The sequence below is a fragment of the Columba livia genome, chromosome Z (assembly GCF_036013475.1).
Source record: "Columba livia isolate bColLiv1 breed racing homer chromosome Z, bColLiv1.pat.W.v2, whole genome shotgun sequence".
Lineage (NCBI taxonomy): Eukaryota > Metazoa > Chordata > Aves > Columbiformes > Columbidae > Columba > Columba livia.
In genome coordinates, this window is record NC_088642.1 from 67,995,080 (window position 1) to 68,016,536 (window position 21,457).

General features: G+C 40.8%; 1 protein-coding gene across 1 annotated transcript in view; it reads left to right on the forward strand.

Moving 5' to 3' along the window:
- Positions 1-91: 91 nt before the first annotated feature.
- The window catches only part of NCBP1 (nuclear cap binding protein subunit 1), a 31,782-nt gene continuing 10,416 nt past the window's right edge, over positions 92-21,457 (forward strand). The window contains exons 1-17 of the mRNA XM_065046273.1: positions 92-226; positions 405-490; positions 1,232-1,332; positions 2,621-2,777; positions 4,692-4,799; positions 5,297-5,418; positions 5,885-5,954; positions 7,855-8,070; positions 9,111-9,208; positions 10,583-10,646; positions 13,856-13,966; positions 15,147-15,211; positions 15,958-16,020; positions 17,342-17,416; positions 18,493-18,596; positions 19,442-19,564; positions 20,825-20,927. Coding sequence (XP_064902345.1) covers positions 193-226; positions 405-490; positions 1,232-1,332; positions 2,621-2,777; positions 4,692-4,799; positions 5,297-5,418; positions 5,885-5,954; positions 7,855-8,070; positions 9,111-9,208; positions 10,583-10,646; positions 13,856-13,966; positions 15,147-15,211; positions 15,958-16,020; positions 17,342-17,416; positions 18,493-18,596; positions 19,442-19,564; positions 20,825-20,927 — 1,700 coding nt within the window. The 5' untranslated portion in view covers positions 92-192. The remainder of the gene's footprint in view (positions 227-404; positions 491-1,231; positions 1,333-2,620; positions 2,778-4,691; positions 4,800-5,296; positions 5,419-5,884; positions 5,955-7,854; positions 8,071-9,110; positions 9,209-10,582; positions 10,647-13,855; positions 13,967-15,146; positions 15,212-15,957; positions 16,021-17,341; positions 17,417-18,492; positions 18,597-19,441; positions 19,565-20,824; positions 20,928-21,457) is intronic.

Genomic DNA, 21,457 nt, shown 5'->3' on the forward strand with positions numbered 1-21,457 from the left:
GATCATAGGGCGGCGAGCAGAAAGGCGCCGCACCGCGCACCCTCCACCCCGGAAGCAGAGGGGCGGCGGGCCGGAAGCGGGCGGGAGAAGGAGCGCGCTGCTCTGTGGCCCGCGCGAGGCGTCCCGTCCCGGTGCCCCAGCTGTCCCCCCGCTCCCTCCCCGGTGCCCCCCGGCTCCCCCCCGGCCTCCGACATGTCGCGGCGGCGACACAGCGACGACAGCGATGGTGAGCAACGCCGCCCCCCCCCCCCCGAGCCGGCCCGGCCCCCCGGCCCCCGCCCGCGCCCCCCGGGGTAGCGGGGGCGGTGCAGGCCCGGCCCGAACGTCCCGCTGCGGGAGCGGGGCCTGGCGGGGTGGGTGCAGGGCGGGCGGGCGGTAACCGTGTGCTCGCTGTGTTGGAGCAGGGCAGCCCCACAAGAGGCGGAGGACGTCCGAGCCGTCGGAGATCGAGGAGAGGCTGGAGTCGCTGATCTGCAGGGTGGGAGAGAAGGTAGGCGGGCCGGCCGGGCCCGGACGGCAGCTCGGGGAACATAAAGTGGGTTTTTTCCCCCCTTCACGTGTGTTAGCGGTTCCTCTGTAGCAACTCCCAAATATACATATATATATGTATATATTTGTTTTTAATGAGACATGGGGAAAGTTGTCAGCTTTTGCAAAACCACGTGATAACAAGGGCAAGTGCTTAAATAGTCTGGTATCTTCTAAGCAATGGTAAACAGCCAGCGGATAATTATTGCTTTGCGTCTGCGGGTGTTGTTGCTGGTTCCAGATGGCCAGTGATGTGGAGGAGTTACCTGGGTCTGCCTGCAGCGCTGCCTTCAAGTCCTGGCAGGATTTGAGGCTGCCAGGAAGGGGTTAAGAGCAAAAATAATGGTGCACTGAAAAACAAGTCGCAGAAGTGTTTAGTTTCATGCTGTGTCATTAATCAAGGCTCGGTCGCCTTACCAAGGTGTCCCTGAGGCCGTGTTAGATGTTGAGTCCCAGGGGAGCACTGGAGTTCTGTGCAGGGGAGGTGAGTGTTTGGGTGCAGCTCTCTTGAGGAGCAGCTGCTTCTTCTTTCAGGCAAGTGAGAGCGATTCTTTACTACTAGTGGACCTGAGTTGTTGCTCTGAAAAAAGAAGTGACATAAAAGGGTGTTGTCTCCTGACTTCCTTGTCTTCCCCATGAGAGTCGGGCTGGTTTGCATTGTCTGGTTGATGATGAAACTTTTATTTAATATTTTCTCTTTTAGAGTAACTCGTCTTTGGAGAGCAACTTGGAGGGCCTAGCTGGTGTTTTGGAAGCCGACCTGCCAAATTACAAAAGCAAGATACTAAGAATACTATGTACTGTGTATGTATGCAGGAGATCTGGGAGTGTGGGAGGTGCTTGCTTTTCTGTGCATAAGTTTAAATGTTTAAGGTAGTTTAAATGCCACGTTTGTGAACACTGTTATAGTGTAGAGTTCATTTTACTACAAACAAAAAAAATAGATTAATAAGCTTGTTACATACTAGGTTTAATTCAAGGAAAATACCTCTTCACGTTACTTTGACTTGAAGTGTGGACAAAGGCTCAATGCAGTTACAAGAAACCTCAGAGCTGCTCTTCAGTAGCAATGAGAACACAGTGGTGCTGAGCAATATCCTGTCTCCCAATTAAATGTTTGAGAGCACCAAAGCTATTTGCTGCTAACACTTATTTAGTTTTATTATCTGTGCTGTGTTCCTGCTGCCTGTTCCACTTCTCTGGCAATGAGATGCTCTTGTCCTCGTGAGTGCTGAAAAATTTGCTAGAGCAGGGAAGCTGGGCAGATGAAGAGCCGACAGTGGACTCTGCGGTGCCTGACAGCTCTCCTTCCTCTCATTAGCAAAGAGCAGGAGCAGAGGTGCCCTGTGTCGGGGTGACCAGTCGGTGTCTGAGGGAGAGCTTGGGCAGGTTCCACAGTAGTAGGTAAGAGAAGTACAAAGGAGGGATGTGGTGAAGTGGGAGAGTGTTCCAGCCCTTGCCTATGCTACGGTTTTGGAGATACTTTATTTTGTAACAATGTTTGTTAATATAAGGCAAATAGTATTTTTTCTTTTCCTCTAGCAGACACTCCTGAAAGTGTAGGGTTAGCTTACATGCACCCAGAAATGGTTGAGGAATATTAATTCTTTACAATAGGGCCTGCCCTTCCCTGTGCTGTGCTTAAAATCAGTCACTTTGACTCGACAAACCTGGGATCAGAATTTATAGCATAAAACGTGTGCACCTCTTTCATAATCTTGCTGATGTTGTATAATGAAATTATTTATAAACTACAAACTTAAAACAACTTTTTACTTCCTTGAATAAATTCTGTCACTTATATTATTTGGCCAACCCTCTGGAATACTCAGCAGTTAGATGTAAATAGAAGGCAAATACCTTACATGTTCTTGAAATTGGCACCCGCCTTTCTAAACGACTGTAATTAAAAAACAAGCTTGTAAAACGTCAACTGTGGGATAGGGATAGAACTACAAGATCATGCTAGCACTTCTTTCTTTCCTCCTGAGACAAGTTCAACTTACAATAAGCAGATTCTAAGGTGCTCTGCAGTTGCCAGTTGGTGCATGATGAATGAACGACTAATACCATGTTTCTTTTTCTGTGTCAGTGCACGTCTGTTACCAGAAAAGCTTACTGTTTACACCACACTAGTTGGGTTGCTGAATGCCAGGAACTACAATTTTGGTGGGGAATTTGTAGAAGCCATGATTCGTCAGCTTAAAGAATGTCTGAAAGTCAACATGTATAATGAAGCAGTGCATTTAGTAAGTGTTTTTTTGTTTTTTTACATTTTTCCTCATGCTTTTTATCTTTTGTTCACCTTATTGTTGCGGAAGAGATGGGCCTTTCAGTGTGTATCACAGTCTCTTCTGGCATCAATGTGCAGTGCACTGTAGATATACCAAGAGGAAATATGTGTTGTGTGAGAAGTATTTCCTTCACCAGGGGAGAGAAATCATTATACTTAAAAAATTAACTTCCAACTGTATATTTTCCCAGTGACAAATTAATTTGCAGTAAACAGAGGTGCTCCCCCCTTACTTGTTCTACAGTCAAGTGTAAAGTACATTAATAGATGATAGTCGTACACTTTTATTGTGTTCAGAAGCGTATGATCTTATGGCTCCTGTGAATAAAAGAAAATGAAGAGTCGGATGCCTGAAACTATTTTTGATGGCTGTTATCAGGCCTGTGTTCCTATTCTGCTAATGGGGGATGCAGATCAAGCAGGTAGTTTTAAGCGCTGTTTATCTGTGAAACCGTTTGATCAGCTCTTGCTACTTGTAGATTTTGTCTGCCCAAGGGTATTAGGACTTCAGCAGTGTCTGGTTTAGAAGCCCAGTGCCAAGCTCTTCAGCTTCTTTGGAAGCCCACTGGTGAAAATTAAGGTTCTAGTATTTCAGTGTATTTTGTCAAGACACTGCTGTTCAACTGTGGGGTGCTTTTGCTAATAAAATCCTCATGAGAACTTTGAATGTGCTGCCACTTGGCTTCACCTTCACCTTCTCTGGACACACTCATATACAAATGACTTATAACAACTAAGGGAGTGGCAGTGGAAGTCTTTCCTCAGCTTTGCCAGGGACTTCTCTAAGTCTGTTCAGAGAAATGAATATCTGGAAAGTAAGTGCAACTGTTGCAGTTACTCTGAGTACTGAACTGTCTGCTTAGCCCAGATTGTTGTCGCAATACTTTTTCCAAATGATCTGCCTTCAGATCAAAACACCACTGTTGTATTTTTTGAATACTTTTTGTGAATGTATCCTTAAGAAAAAACAAGCCTTCAGGAAAAGAAATGTGAGATTTTAATTGCTAGAATTTCAGCCTGTATTCCCTGTTAAGATTGTGGTGATACTGGGAGAGCTTCTGTATTATCTAGGGCCTTGTTTAAGTCTGAAAGCAGGATACAAATCAAAAGAAAGGGGAGAGAAAAAGAAAAGAGCCACTGCTCTGCACCCTATGTTTTCTACTTAAATTCCCATTTCTGTCAGTCTGGGTTTCTTTAAGTAGAGTGCAACCAAATCAAGGGTATATTCCTGCCATGATGATTTTTTTCTTCCCAGGCAAATAGGCCATTTGATTCCCAGCATGCCATCAGTCTGTCACGTTTCTGAAACCTGAAAGTGCCAGCAGTTTTTACATAGGCTCTCTCTGTGTAACTGTATTTATGAATAAATAAATACAGAAATTATTAGTGTATAATGGCATACAGATCCTGCATTGCTTTTTCATTATGCACGTCTGGACTCATGAAGCAATGGATTGATCCATCCTCAGCGTTTTAGAAGTCTTTTTCCTTACACTTCTGTAATTTTGGTGATCTGATGCTGTTTAAGGTAGATAGAAGCACAAGGTTTTTTACTGTAGTATCAGTTTGCATGTCTTTGAATGCATACTGGTGTTTCCCACCCTTCCTTAATTAGACATATTATTCTTGCAATGTTATTGCCGTGAGACAAGCCACAGATGTTATAATGGATGATATATTAGGCAGCATTTATGGTTCTTGTTTCAAGGGGCTCAGAAGTAGGTCTGTGCAGTGGGTGGTGTTGCTGCCTCTGTAGTACTGAATGAATATTGTACTTTTATTAATGCTTTGTTTTAGTCGTTTAAGTAATGTTCGTTCTTGTGCAATCAGTTAAAAATATTCATGTAAAACAATTTTTGATCTTTTTTAGGTTCGTTTTCTGTCTGATCTTGTGAATTGTCACGTAATAGCCGCACCTTCAATGGTAGCTATGTTTGAGAACTTTGTGAGTGTGACTCAGGAGGAGGACGTACCTCAAGTAAGCAAAGCAAAGGATCTGTAGGCTCCTCTAGTTCTGTTTTCACAATTTTTCTGTGCCGTTGCTTCTGTATTTATGCTTAGGACAGGGAAGTTCTAGAAGTAGCAAACTAAATGGACTCTCGTGTGCCTGTGGCAATTAGAAAATACACAGATATGGTAAGGAAGTATGACCTTTTATAGTGAGGTAGCTGAAGTTAATTAATTTACTTTGACAAGGGCATAGTGCTGGGCATGTTCTGCTATATTGATAATCTGCAGGAGGACTGTGGAAGTCATAGCATTTTCTAAGTCTGCATGTCACATTTCAATTACACATTTCAAACAAGAACTTATTTTTTTCCTGACTTGACAGTCCAGTCTTTAACTGCTTGTCTTTACATCCTCCCAAAATAATAGTTTTTCTAATGTTTTAATTTAAATTAAAATGGGGCATGTGTACAAAATCTTTTGGCATTTACTTGTATACTTAGATTTCAGTATATTTCTTTCCTATAGGTACGCTGTGACTGGTACATGTTCGCATTTCTATCATCTTTGCCTTGGGTTGGAAAGGAGTTATATGAGAAAAAGGATGCTGAAATGGATCGTCTCTTGTCTCAGACAGAAAGCTATTTGAAGTAAGTTGTAACCCGTGGGTATCTACTTAAGTATGGATTGATAGCTTCAGTTTTTGCTCACTAAAAGGTATTCTAAAGCCTTTGGTCTGAACCATTCTGCAGGGAAAAAAAACTTAAAATCGAATAGGTGGAGAGATTTGGAAAAATTTTAATGTCTTGTCTGGTTTGAGGGTGTGTTGAAGACCTTGTTTTCTCATGCTGGAGCAGCTGCAGTTGTGAATGTGCTGTAAACACTGATGGATTGTTGTGTTAGTGCTCTGCAGTGTGACTGCTTTCTGAAGTTAACGTTGAAGTTAACGTTGCTAATGCATGATAATAGATTTTCTAAGAAATCACAAACCTGTTTTTTATATACTGTAGACTTAATCAGCTGAAGACATCAAATAGTAGTACGCTTTCAATAGGAAAAACATTGCTGCCCTAAATGAGTCTTTTAAAGATCAGGTTTTCCTTCCCATGTAAACAGACGCCGCCAGAAGATTCATGTACCCATGCTACAAGTTTGGACTGCTGATAAACCACATCCACAAGAAGAGGTGAGCAAACTTTACATTTGCATTCTTTCAGAAAGTCTGAAAAACAAGTTTTTGCTAAGGTGTTCTTTAATCATGAAATTAAAAGGCATGTCTAAAACTATTAATGCTTTGAATTGTCTCCTGTTTGCCATTAACGAGTTTTATGTGAGGAATTCTCTTCTAAGTCTTTAATCTAAATGTAAGGTGGTATTGCATCAGTAGGAGAGTGTATTGTTTGCTGACAGACCCCTGAGGAAATGTTATGAAGTGAGCAGTGGTTGCAAATTGTAGTATTTGTTCTGGAATTGAAGGTGCAGGGCTTCATGTTAAAAGGACCTTTGTGAGAAGCACAATGTAATTCCTTACTTATCCCTTAATTGTGGAATTACAGAATCATTTAGGCTGGAAAAGACCTTTAAGATCATAGAGTCCAATCGTTAACCTAACACTCCCAAGTCCACCTTAAACCATGTCCCTAAGAACCTCATCTACATGTCTTGTAAGCACCTGCAGGGATGGCGATTCAACCACTTCCCTGGGCAGCCTGTTCCAATGCCTGACAACCCTTTCAGTGAAGAAGTTTTTCCTAATACCCAATGTGAACCTCCCCTGGTGCAACTTGAGGCCATTTCCTCTCCTATCACTTGCTACTTGGGAGAAGAGACCAACACTCTCCATGCTAAAACCAATGTTTTCCCTCTGCAAGAATGAAACTTTCATAGCGGCTTTGCTTTCTCAGCTCTAGGGAGTGCTGAACAAATATGTAGAAACCATATACAGCACTTACCATGCCATCTTTCACAATTAAGCCAAAAATACTGGAGGGGAGAGGTGCCATCTGGCTAGTTTGTGGTGGAATTTGCCTTTTCATATTTTCTTGTGTTTTTTATGTGTGTGTTTTGTTTTTTCTTCTAAGTTTGAGAACAAACTTAGTTGGAAAGTGAGATCTGAATTGATCTTCTGGGAAGCTTTGGAACATGGCCCTCTTACATTTTGTTTGGTGTTCTGATTAAATCACAGTCTTAACAATTGTCTTGTTAGCCATAATTTGGAGAGATAGGCTGTCTGATTATGATTAGTTTGTCAACATGAGTATTCTGGCCGTCCAGTATCTAAATTTCCATATTTATTTCAATAGAGGAGAGATTAGCAGAGCGCATTTGAGACCATGTGTTACCCAGAGTACAGCAAACATGACTGTTCACTTCAGGTGTTAGTTGTTACTAGTTTGTTCCCATTTTGTACTGTGATTATTTCAGTAAATGCAAAACACTTCCAAGTAAAGACATTTCTTGCACCAGCTATAACTTGAAACTTGCATTCAGAGGCCTCCAGAGTTCTTGGACTGCTTTTAGCAAGATAGTGATTAAACAAAGCCAGACTATTGCCAGTTGTACCCATCTCTGGGAGAATGCTGAGACTCACAGTTGTTTTGAAAACCATGGCAAAGGTATTTAGTATTTGATAGTATTGTATTTGTCTTGAATGGTAGTTTTGATTGCTTTTGAAACAGCATGGCAGTCCCACAGAATGTCTTTCAAATTTTAATGTTGATATGATGTCTGTTTTAATACCACCAATAAGCGGTGCCTGAAGTCATGTTCACTGCTGTAGTTTTGATGGCAGATCCAAATGATGGCTGTTGTGCTCAGGCTCCTGGGCTGCCTCTTTGTTTTTAAAAACCTGCCAGTGGTTAAACTTTACTGACGCACCGTTGTGTGGAATTAGCAACAGCTCTGGCATTTAGAGTTGTTAAATTGTTTCTTGGTTTGCTGAATCTGCAGTTTAAGAAACTGTTTTGTTTTGTTTTGTTTTTCCTGCATGGAATATGGAATTTAAGAAATACATTTCTAATTGTTCAAGGACCTGCCAGCTTTGTTACGAGATTCAGTGCATCTAATGTTTCTCACTTTTCCTTCAGTATTTAGACTGCCTTTGGTCTCAGATTCAGAAGCTGAAAAAAGACCGTTGGCAAGAGCGACACATTCTGAGGCCCTACTTGGCTTTTGACAGCATTCTTTGTGAAGCGCTGCAACACAATCTGCCTCCTTTCACTCCTCCACCTCACACTGAAGATTCAGTTTACCCAATGCCAAGGGTTATATTTAGGATGTTTGACTACACAGATGACCCTGAGGTATGTGATTGCTGTGGGGGATGGTGAGTGGTTTTCACGTTTGGATTCCTGGGGCAGTATCAGTCAAAATGTGGTGTCCCTCTCCCAGGATACTGAGTGGTTTGAAGACCAGCAGCGGTTCTGCTTCGGTACTTCTGTAGAAATGAACTAAGTGACCAAGTTACTATACAAATCAAATCTGCGAGGAGCAGAATTTGGGGAGTGAGGTCTTGGGATGCTTTCATTTAGAGTGACAATGTTGACTGAATTCTCTCATGTCTCTAGCAAAACTGCTTTCAAAGACTTAGACTTTCCTTCCATAAAGTTGGTGAATTGAGCTTTTTTCCAGGCTAGGTATTTATTGTGAAGGTTAAAGACAGTTGTTTACTCATCTGTTAAAATGTATTGATGCATATTTTGGGATGGAGCAGTGCTTATTCAGGTGTGTGAAAGATCTGTCTTAACAGTCTGCCTCCCCCTCCCTCAACAGCAGATATGTAGACAAAAGTGTATAGGAATAGGAAAATAATATATACTGCTTTCCCTGAGTGCTTTTATAGCTCCCTTTGCTTTAAGTCTGCTGATGCCTACCTTTGTTTATTGGCCTCTGCTTTTTCCAGTGAACAGGACCATGACTGTGTATTCTTTCCACTCTATCCTGGCCATTCCTAGCTTTGTTTCTTCAGCATATTCCTGCTTAACTGTGATTTTTTTTTTTCCAGGCTGTGTGGTGGTAGCCTTGCCTGATAGCTCCACAGAGCAAAGGAAGAAGTGGATGCTCTATGAACTTAGAATTGTGTTACATGATTTTATTACCATTTATTTTTGTAATGAGTCCTAGTGTTCACTTTGTTTTAAACATAAATCTAAGGTTCGTGTGGAACTCTTGTCACACCAGCTTCTCAGTCCTGAAGGATACAGGGCAGCTGAGACGTCTCTGTGTTTGTGGGGATGTTGGATTTTTTTCTTTTCCACCTGTAACTTTTTGTGGTATAGCTTGCTGCCTGTAGCACCACTGCATTAGCAGTGATCTTTCATCACTCTTAATTCTTTCTTACCAGGGCCCTGTCATGCCTGGGAGCCACTCTGTTGAACGATTTGTGATAGAAGAGAACCTTCACTGCATCATCAAATCCCACTGGAAGGAGAGAAAGACTTGGTAGGAAGAGCTTAGCACTGTGTGCCCCTGGCATATTTTATATGCTGCCATGGGTTTGGTGCCATCAGGGTTGTGCAGAGTCCTGCATGGGTTAGACACAAGATCAAGACTAAACATTTACTAGAGCATGTGGTGAAACTTGGTTTGCTACGTTTAACTGTATTAAAACTGTTGCCTGGAATACTGTGGGTCAGTAATACCTAGATAATGGAGAGTCTGTATGATCCAGAAGGACAGTGGCTCCTTCAGAAGGGAATAGCTGTGTAAAATAGGATGTGCTGCCAAAAATTTACAGACACACCTTACTTTTCATGAGAGCACCGTGGAGAGTGTGTTTGTGTCCTGCTTCCTGGGTGGTCGAAGCAGCTGATTTAGTGGGACACAGTGAGCCTTGAGTTGGTTTGTCTGCAGCTGACTGTGGGCTGGTGTTCGTGAACATGCTTCTGCTTCCTGCTCCTCCTTGTTGCGTTTTTCTTTCTGGAATAAGGTGACAGAGATAATTGATCTCGCTCTGGGGAGCCACTGTGCAGGGCCAGCAGATTTCATTAGTCTGAATTCAGCCATGCCAGGAAGCAGTCAGGGCACATCATTTCTGCCTAAGCAATGTCTGATGTGGGTGATTAATAACTGAGATGGTTTGTCCTAGGTGACGGTGTGCTTCCAAATGAAAAACACTGAACTTTGTATAGTATACAAAAAAATGGGCAGAAACAGTGGTTTTGGTGATGGCATGCGATAAAGTTTTTTTGGTTGCAGCTGTTTGATTCAGCAGAAACTAGAAATTCAGTGTTGTTGCAGTTACTGGGATAGTCTTTAATTCTTAGAAGAAAGCAAAAGACTAGAGGGAGCTACAAGGTTTGCCAGAGAGGTAGAAGTAAAATCAAGAAAGTATCAGTTGTTTGCTTTGTAGTAATGGTAGGTGATAATGAGCCGATTAAAAGCTGAAGCATTTGGAGCCTGAGAGTTTCTTACATAGTTCTGCTTTCAAGTAATTCTGAACATCTGGTTGTTGCTTGGTTTTGTTTTGTTTTGTTTTCCCTTTTCATATATGCATGCCAGAATTACAAAACACCACAGCAATTTATGCAGAACTGCTTTGCATAGCAGTATTGGGTTCAAGTGATGTAACTGCACAGAGTTAGAATACATCATTACAAGTCATAGTCTGGGGAATGATGGTGTGTTCTTGTGGTGTTTCTGTTTTAAGTGTTCTGTGGATTGATGGACAGACTTTGGAGGGATTGTTGATTTGTTTGTGGTGCTTTTGTGTGGACCCTTGCCCAGAATTAAGCATTTTCTATAACTTTTTTGCTTGCTCTTTACATCACATTTGCTGTGTTATGTTTTAAACTAAATGTGTCTGTGTTTTTGCAGTGCTGCACAGCTCTTGAGCTATCCAGGAAATAACAAGATCCCCTTGAACTACCATATAGTAGAGGTATGGATTTTACATATGACCTCTTTTGTAGTTTCATTATTTCACAAGTAACATTTTGTAGTTAGTTCCATGATAGGTCCATTAAAATACAGTTTGATTTGGGAGTCAGCCAGAATCTTGATGAATTCAACCAATGGCTTTTAAATGAGTGGGTTGTATATGGTTGAGTGTTAAGTTTTATGCTTCTTGTTCTCATTTTAATTTGGTGCATGGGAGTCAGTACTGTTACTTCTTAGTGCAATAATAATCGAGGTTGTGGCGTTTCTCAAACTTCAAAAGCTTTACACATGATGCTTCTAATGCATCATGCAGTCTAAGAGATGTCTGCATTTGAGTCACTTTTTGTTTGAAAAAAATGAATTAAAATACAAGAGGAAAGGGTCACAAATTGAAATACAAGAAACTACATTTGAACAGAAGGAAAATATTTTTTCTTACTGTGAAGTTGATTAAACACTCAAGAGTTTGCCCAGAGAAGTTGTGGAGTCTCTATCCTTGGAGAAGGTCAAAACCTAACAGGACAGCCCTGAGCAGCCTGCTCTAGGTGACTGTCTTATGCAGGGAACTTTTGACTAGATGACCCCCAGGCAGACTCAATCGTTCTGCATTATTTTATGTTTGGATCTTCTACATGATTTTGTTCTACACTCCCTGAAAAGAACTTAAAGTGAAATCGTGGTGTGTTTCCTCTGGGGCATCCTCCATATTAGAGAATTTTAAATAACCGTAATGTGTATCAGAAGAGTAGTATAGGTTTTCTTTTGATGCCTCCTTTCAAGGATCTGTTTTCAAGATGCAGAGCTGTATAAAACTTAATTGATTTCCACCAAAATCTGAAGGGGATTGAGATATTTTAGTAATAATGGCAACATGTCATACAAAGGCTTTATGAAGAAGTAACTATAAGTAGGACTTTCAGAGCTAATTATAACAAGAAATAACCTTATGTCTAAGATTTATCTTAATTGAAGTGGGATTGAGAATTCCTTTTGACACCAAAATGCCAAATATTCTGACTGCTATAGAGTTACATTACTTTTGGCCAGCTCATTCTTTTTGTACTCTGAATTCAGAATAGAGGAATCTTAAAATTAACAATAATTTTCTACCTTAACATCAAAGTATCTTTAGTGGTCTTCAGTATCTTCAGGTGCTATATATGGCTATATGCTTTATGCTCAGCTGTACACTAATGCCAAAAAACAGTTACTACGATTCCTGATTAAATAAGTTATATGAAGGCCCTGGAAATTATTTGATTCAGAAACATGTAGGGTGTGAAAATAGCAAAGGCTTGTGTAGATTAAATTACTGGAAAGAACTGCAAGATGGGCATACAAGTTCTTTGACTATTAGTGTAATGATTTCCTTTGTTATTGTAATAATTTCCTTTTTCTTGCCATTTTGAATTATTTTTGTGTATTAAGGTCATTACTTGTCTGTGACTGCTTACTTTTAATGAAGCTCCAGAGTTTTTAGTGCTTATTTTTCAGGCTTCTGTTCATTCTGCTTTCTACTGCTCCCTTGTAAGGTCTCTCTTTACAGTCATGTTGGTGATTTGTTGCTTTCAAGAAGAGTTCAACAGTTTAATCTCTGAAATTTCACTAACTTTGTTAGTAAGTCACAGAACTGTAGAAATAATACAGTCTAACAAATAAAGGAAAGTGTTATTTAAGGTTCAGAACATAAGTTAGGGAGAAGTAGCCTGGAAGTGGTCGTCACTACCTTCCTGACCATGTGCCTACTTTTGAGTTTCCTGAGGCTCCATGTCATAGTTTGTCAAGCCAAGCACAGAATGCCTCATGCTACCTGAAATCTGTGCAAAACACTGAAACGTGATGCCCTTCTCTCAATAGCTTCTTATAGACATGTATGTGGATATTTCTCATAGCTGTGAACAGGGAATGTCTGGGCAGTGTTACTGGCTTCTTGGACCGCTGTGCCCTGTTGTGCTGCTACAGCTTTTGGTACAACTTGCACTCAACAGAGTTTGGACATTCAGATCATTGTACAAAGTATAGTATGCCAGTTTGAAACACTTAATCTGAGCATTTGATAATGAACATCTGATGATATCACAAGTACAGTTTTATGTGATATCTCAAGTGGAGAATGACGGATCCAGTTGTTATTTCCTATCCTGAGAAGAGGAGCAGATTTCTACCTAACAGGGTCCTTTTTGCCCTGTCTGTCTTAACAGTATGTCCAGATTATACTGTCATAGAAAGGTTCTCGAGCTCCTTATAGTCTCTTCATGCTTTCAAGTCCTTCCTTAGAACAAGTTCTAGTCAATATGTTTTCATGTTCTATTTGTGGAGGCTATTTAGAAGTGGACATTGATTTCTTACACTAGTAAGAAGATTTTCTAAAGCTTACACATGTAAGCTTTGATTCTTCTGTGTTTATTCAGAAGTTTAAAGAAAAAAATGAGCAACTGTAATGAATCAAAGTTTCCTGATTCCTTTGATGTAATTTAAATCTAATGGAGAATGGCATGCAAAATAAACAGAAGTTCAGGGATGAATGTTGTACAATTATGATCTTTTTGTAGCCCTCAAAGATTGACATGTGATGATTACAGGCAAACTCAAAAATAAAAACACAAATGCTGACTGCGGGATTGTTTTCAGTTTTCTTAGAAGGATCGCTTGCCAAGGAGTACTGAGCATATATTTTTGTTGTATGAAATGGTGGCTGTAATTTTCAGTTGAAAGTTGTGGCTTTACTTATTCAAGTTTTTGTATAGGAGAAAAGAGGAAATGATGTAAAAGACATAGATGTAATTTTAATGCAAATAGCCTTTAATATTAAATGCTTAGTCCTCATTTACTAAGTTTAATATTTCTGTTATTTAACAGGATCAGATGGTTTCTGCTTTTCTGAGATCATGTGGTAGCACTGCAGTAGGTCATATTATAACTATGGCCATTTCTACAGTTACTTGGTGTATTTATTAGACATAATAGATGTATAATGCTGGTGTTGTGTTAGTGTGGAATGATAAGGGCAGTTAGAGGAGACTATATTAGTACAGTGTATGGTTACCACTGCCTTTAAGTTTCTCTCTTTTTCCTGGAACATGCATTTGACAGAATAATATGGGCCTTTTTGGGTATATACTTGTTTAAGACTGGCTGCTGTTGTGAAGCTGAGGGTTGTGCAGGTCACGTTGGACTGTACTCTTGATTCTGTGCCTTCCTCTACTACAGGTAATATTTGCAGAATTGTTTCAACTTCCGTCTCCACCACACATTGAAGTCATGTACACAACACTCCTGATTGAACTCTGCAAGCTTCAGCCTGGCTCTTTACCACAAGTTGTATCCTTTCTGTGCTGCTGGAGAGCATTTATAAAATGTAGTCATTGTTTTGTTTGTTGTGTAGATTATGGGATAGCAATAAATATTGGCACTATTAATATTTTACAGCACCTGTGTGAAACTTTGCCTGTAACAGTTGCATGAAAGAATAGCACAGCCGCTTGGCACAGGTCTAGATTTGCCAAGTGTGCGAGATTCTTCAGCTTTCTGGAAAGTGTTCTGGTACTTCCTCCTTCCCAAGAAGCGCTGTCTTTTTGAGGGAATAAAATACAATATTCCTGTTTGCCACTGCAGCCTGCATAGGTCTGGACAATGTGTGGCATGGTCACAGACACATACAGGCTGAGAAGGAAAGGAAGTGACAGACATGATCTTTTGTTCTAACCACTGTGTGAGTGCTCCTGCGCTTTTTTTAAGTAGGAAGTATAGCAGATGATTTAAAGGAGCTTGCCTGAGTTCCCATTCGGTGCTCCCACTAGGAGCATTCAAAAGGTCAGTAGTCATCTGTCAGCTCCGACAGGGTGGCTAAATGCTGAGGAAGCAGGCATGACTCTCAGCTAATTCTGGCTGTTACATTGTTCCTACTTTGCTGCTGTTTTAGATCATGTTAGATCATTGTTTGAGATCCAGCTACAGGCTGAGAATGGGGAACGGTTAACAGATAATTTCACGCCCAAATTTTCATTCTACTTCATGATGCTACTCATTGATTAGAGCCAAGTCTACTTCTAGAATTGGACGGACATCCATTCAGAAAGTTTTTAATGTTAATAGGGGCAGTGTAAGAAGCATAAAAGCTGTGTCAGGTAGAGTCAGTGTAGACTTACTTTCTCAAGCCTTCAGTGATGATCAGAGACTGTGGATTAGCATCAACAGCAGTCCGTGCAGCTGGACTGGTGAGGTTCCAGAAGTGCTCCATGAGAAGATTGGTGTGTGTTCGTATCAGTGCAGTTCTGCTTGTTGCATGATGCGAATGGAAGAAGCCAACAGTCTCATTGCAATAGTGGGAGAAAATCAGGCTGGGTTTAGAGGGCGGAACTCATCATATGCTTCATTTACCTGATCTTAGAGCAGACCCAGAGTCCTTTTGGTGCAAAAAGTTGATGACATATTAAAAAACTGAAAGGAGTGACATCCAACTTCTAGTGCTTTTCTGTAAACCTTAATAAGAAACTTTTAGCTCGCACAAGCCACGGAAATGCTCTACATGCGTTTGGATACAATGAATACAACATGTGTGGACAGGTAAATGTGTTTCAGGGACTATTGAAAATATTCCTCAATATCCAATTTACAGGAATAATGAAGAGTCCATGGAAAGAGTGGTCAGAAATCCTTGTTAGAACCTCTTGGTGCTATTCAAAATGTTGTATGGGCTCTGGATTTTAGCAATCTAAAGAGCAGGTGGAGGACTGACTCATTGCTTGCCTCTCCTTCCCAGAAGCACTCGCCTGGAGGTCACACATCTAGCTTTTGGTACTGGACAGTTGAGGCTGGTGACAGCTTTTCCATGCTCAGAGCTGTTCGTAGTTGCATAGTGCTCTGTGATGTAGCATTGCGCTGGCTCTGCTGGCCTGGGAGGTGATTTGGAAGTGGAGTTAATGGCGTATGTGCCACCCAGGGGAGGGAGGGATAGCGGTTTTTGCTCTTTGAGTGAACTCTGCATTGTGTAGGAGAGCTGTTAATTACTCATGAAAAATGTGAAAGTTGCATATTCACCGTTAAGTTTACATTTTAATTGTTAGTTTAATAGATCATCTCTTTGTATGAAACAACAGAACACGGCAAGCTGTCTGGCCATAAAAGCTTCTTTCTGACTTTCTGAACTCAGATTTTTTTAATCTGTCAACATAAATGCCTGTTTAATGCTATAATAGCTTTAGAATTTAGGCTTAACTTTGAAAAGTAGAATGCGTTTTTAAGAAAGTCTCAGCTGAAAGCTTTTATACTCTTCTGACATTTAATGGAACTTTCTTTTTCTTTTAATAAAGATTTATTAACTGGTTTTCCCACCACCTGAGCAACTTCCAGTTCCGTTGGAGCTGGGAAGATTGGTAAGTTTCTCTTCTTTTGATTCAAACCTGATATTGCAAAAACCTTGACATTTCAAACTTATACGGGAGGTGTCACAACATAGTGGCACTGTTAACTGCTTTCATCTGGCTCTTCAGAGATCTTTCTTAATCTGTTCACCACCACTCACTGGTAGATTATTTTGATAATCTCTTCAGTCACTGTATTGTCCTTGATGAATTTCCTGGTAAATCTCAAGCCAGTGTAAGCATTTCCTAAACAGGGGAAGTAGAAATGTGATTTATTTAATTTGTCCTGCACCCTCAGTCAGTTGCTGGCAAAATTTCCAAAATAACTGCTGAGTTTACTTTTAATGGTTTGCCCTGACTCTTTGTATCCTGTATTCATTCTGTAATCTTCCTCTCTGTCCTACCCTAAACCTTTTATGATAACCTTTGTCCTTGAGATCTTGTGATCTGTTTCCCTCCTGACAAATCCTGGTGCCCGAAGTTCCATCAGAGCTGGCCCTTCAATCCACTCTTACCATGCCAAATCTTGAACTCTCATCTCTCGCAGGAGCTCCCTGGACTCCATGAGTGCCCAGCCACAGGTTCCCCTGAGCTTTCCATTCCAGGCACCCTGGTGGCACGAGAGATCACCCTGGGGTTAAGTCATTCCTACAGTAACTTCTGCAGCTTTCTGCCCTACATTCCTTCCGTAGCTGATCTGCCCAAGTGTTGTTGTGGAGAGGGGTGCAGCTCTTCTCGTGATACGTTTCTATGGCTTTAAATTTCTGGTGTTGTCCCCATGTGGAGTTAAGTGCTTGCTGGCTATCCTAATATACATCCATATTGACTGACCCGACAGCAGTCTTCAAGGAGCTGATTTTTCTTTGCCTGGATGTTCCTTGATGGCAATGCCTGCTCTCACGAGCTGCCACTTTTCACAAGTCTCACAAGTGACTGTATTCGAGACTTCTCTTTATCTGAAATACATTTGGAACCAGCCAGAAGTTCAAAAATTCCTCTTGAGAGAGGAGCAGGGTATGAAATCACACCAAGTTCATTTCCTAAGGACAGGAAAGGCCAACTAGCTGTAAGCACAAATTATATTTAAACAGCTGGGGAAAGGGAAGCTGCTTGAAAATGTATCACACAGCGATGAGATTCCAAGAATGCTAATGGCCAGTGAGGAAATAGTGATAAGCTTACCTCATTGTCTTAAAATTGCCTACACTGTAAAACTGTCAAGCACTCCAGTTGTCCTTAGACCATGATTGTTTTGTACCAAGTAGGCCAAGCCAAAAAGAGACTAAAGCACCAATTCTTTTGCTAAAAGCAATCACATTCTATCCTTTTATAGGTCAGATTGTCTTACTCAGGACCTTGAAAAGCCCAAACCCAAATTTGTGAGAGAGGTTTTGGAAAAGTGCATGAGGTAAGTAAGATCTTTTAGTAGTTGCATTCAAGGCAAAGTTTGATCTTTGCTTCTGGAAACTCTTGGATTCCTTGACTCATCTTCTGCATGTCTATTATTACAACTCAGTTTCAGTTAAGAGATGACTCAGTTGCTTGTATTATTTTAGTCTGGTTTTACCTGCTGTAGGACACTTAAAACACTACTTCTGAGAGAGGGAGAAACAGGTGGAGCAGGTGGTAGTGAGCTGTCTATCCCAGGTATGCACACCTGTAGTTACAAAAGAGATGCTTCACCATAGGCATGGAAGGAAATAGATTTTAGGAGATATTTCTGGAAAGTATTCAGCATTCACAGAAATTAAGGGAACAGATCATTAGCTATAGTAAAAACTGAGAGTCTAAGCTTGATTCTTCTAGATACCTCTGATGTTCAGTGACTTTCAAACAAACAAACAAAAACCCCAAAACTAACAACAAAAGTATACTGTCTGGGCTGGGCTTAGAGTTGTTGAGATAGAAGGATGTAGCAGAGAGAAAAGCAAAACGCTCAAAAAGCGTATTTTACTCAGCATCCTACGTGAAAACAGTCATCCATTTTTGGGGCAACTCAGAAGTGTGAAAGTATCATTCTGCAAAACGAATGCAATTTTTTTGTAGCTCTTCTCCATTTCACTGAAAACTGTTAGTAAAATTAAGCTTTTGTGGGAAGGAAATAAGCTGGAAAGTAAAAGGAAGGCGTCCGGTTTAATATTTTTTCTGTGTTGAATACCAAGATTTTACTAGTTTTCTGCAGCAAATCTTTGGCTTTTGCATAAAACGTGCTACCAGGGAGCCTCAAAATCTTTTCACAAGCTAAATGAATTGTATGAGGATGAAACTCCGGCGTCACAGCGTTCAAATAGAAAGCATTTACTAGTAAGTTTGGTCTGCTTAGCTCTTACTACCCAGCAGAAACTACCATTCTGCTGTATAAACATAGTGGGTTTTGTTCTATGAATGTTAAATACAGGGAAGCCATATAAAGCAGTCACTTTACAATTAGCCCTGGTGTTATTCCCATTTTAATTGTACTACTGTGAAACTTGTTATTTCCAGACTCTCCTATCATCAGCGAATAATAGATATTGTTCCTGCAAGTTTTTCTGTCCTCAGTCCTGCTAATCCAGTGTGCATTTACAAATATGGAGATGAAAGTAATAGTAAGTATTAAAGTTACTGAGGGATCAAGTTGAAGAAAACAGTGTTTCAGAGCAAGGGAGCACACTAGATTGTAATATTGGTTGTCTTCATAAAGAGGAATACAGCTGACATAAATATGCGTGATTTTCATATGGGTAGATGTGCTTCATGTGAACAATTAATACATCCTAAGCCTGGATCTGTGTAATATAATCCTCTTTGTTACTTTATGACGAAAAGAAAATCCGGATATATGAAGTTACTCTTGCTGAGGTGGTCGTGGTGTTGTGCAGCATTGTTTGCCATAAGTCTAAAATTGGAAAATTCATCTATTTCCCCTGTTTGGGCACAATACTATGCCAAAGTCAGCATATGAAGTGATAATGTGAGTTTATTTTTTGAACTTCATGAAACAGTAGGAGATTTTGCCAGTAAACTTGGTTTAATGAAACATACAGAGGCAGCAGATAATGTAAAGATTGAGTTAGATAGATACTGTATTATTCATTTTATTACTCAGTGTTAAGACAATCCTAAGCCTAAAAGTGCCATCCTCAAAGATACAAGGATGGGAAAAAAAAAAAAAGGGAAGTATTGTACTTTAGGAAATAGTTGGAGGCTGAAGTAGAGCTTTAGACAGGAGAGTGATTGCCTGACCTCAGCTCTAAAGGTTTTACTAGAAGTTTTGGATTTGACATGAAGACCAGTAAACATGTTGAGCAGTTTTATGGAATAGTGATGTGGACAGTGATAGAAACAGCTGGTTTTAGGTGTAGCTGGAAACTGTACTGGTTTCTCTGAGAAGCAAACTGATGTTAAAAATACTTGCCGTCTACATATTTTTGACTTCTTTGCTTTTGTTTAGGGTCTCTTCCTGGATATACTGTCGCACTCTGTTTAACAATTGCAATTAAAAACAAGGCCAGTAATGATGAGATCTTCAACATTTTAAAAGATGTGCCTAATCCAAACCAGGACGATGATGATGGTAAGATATATGCTCTAGGCTTTGGCAGGCTGTAATTTCTTTTGTGGATAGACTGATGTGCCATCCTTGGAGCTGCGGGTGTGGTGGTTAACGGAACTGTGTGCTTTTGCTTCTGATAGCTGGTTTCAGTTCATCGGTAAATTGAAATAATACACCATTGCTAGGGCTTTTTGTAAACATCTTACATGCAGGGCAGGCCTGTTTTTCTTAACAGAGGTAACTTGTTGCTTGAGGTGTGTGTTCTTGTGATTATTGACAGAGGTCACATGAAAGAATTTCGCATTTCCTTTGCCTTCAGCAGCAGGGTGCAGTTCATGCTGTTATCCTCACCCCTGAGACCTGTTGCGTGTGCCCTGTCCCAGAGCTTCCCTCTGCTCAGTGCAGGCCCACGGCAGATAAGATGCCGGCCTGCTGGCCACGGTCTTCACAGATACAGACTCACGATGGAACTCCACACCTGTTCTTTCTAGCTTTGTAGCCACAGACAGCATTGATTCCTAAGGCCTGTGTGTTTAGGGAGTGAGAAGGAGCGCGAGACAGAGAATTAAGAACTTACCTTTACAGCGGGGATGGCTTCAATATTTCTGGAATATTTGCAAGTGCTCTGTCATGCAGGCAGAGAGCAGCAACCATCTGTGGTATTTTGTTTGTGGTTTGGGGGGGGGTTTGTTTGTGTTGTGTTTTGTTTCATCCCCTGGGGTCCACTGTCCTGTTTCCTGGCTTGCTCTCGGCATCACCCGCTAATGAGTGGTCTCCCCCCTGCCTGTCTGCAGCTGCAGGTAGCTGCAGCTTTGGAGGGGGAACTTAGCGCCATTTACCCCTAGTACCCATATTTGCTCTGCACACTTGCTGAACCCTTCTCCCATGTCAGAAATATCCAACATCTGTATCCTCATCATCCTTACCTTCCTCTCTCCTCATCTGCTCTGCCTTCATTATGGTCGGCCAGGCCTTCAACTTGATGAACTCTGCAGTTTCCTTTGCTGTCTTTCCACGGCTGCTGTCCTTCAGTGCTGTTACATGTGGTTACAGCTTCTTCACTGACCTGAAATTCTTTCTGCACGTTTTCTCCATGACAAAATGGGAGCCTCGAGATCTGCACGTTTTGGAAAGTCTTTACTAGCTCTTTTCTCAGCCTTGCAAAACCCTGTTGATGAAAATGTTTTTTTGTGAAATGAGTTAAAACCTTGTGTTGTCTCTACGTTATGAGTAGCTTACATGCTTGAGGTACTTACGGTTTCAACTTTAAATAACTTGCAGATGAAGGATTTACCTTCAACCCGCTGAAAATAGAAGTCTTTGTTCAGACTCTCCTGCATCTAGCTGCAAAGTCTTTCAGCCACTCCTTCAGTGCCCTGGCAAAGTAAGTGTAATGTGTGCACTATTTTGGGGCTTACAGGAAGCTTTAATTCCGACAGTGGACACGCATGATAAAAAGCACTGGACTGCAAGCTTCAGCAATGTTTTAGGTGTTCCACAGTGCAATATGATTAGGCCAACTAGTGACACTACTTACAGAAGAAATGGTAGTGTAGATCCTGGGTTACCTATGTTAATGGACCTACCAGGAATGTGCAGTACAGCCGTGTGATGTAACTCAAATGAGACAGATTTGGAATATTACTCTATTACAGAATTACTTATTTGCTGATTATGATGGGGAACAAGGGTTTCTCCTTACATTTGAATGACTGGGTAGATCCCACTACAATATCTTCTACTATGAATATGACTCCAGAACAGTTACATCTCTATAAAAAAAAAATGAAGAAGGAAAAAGAAAGCATGAAACTTCAAAGTAGTCTTCTGTAAACTACTTCTGTCTGTGAAAGTACGATAGAATCCATTCTAAAATACTTTAGAGTGAGTCCCTTAAAGATACACTTTAACTTT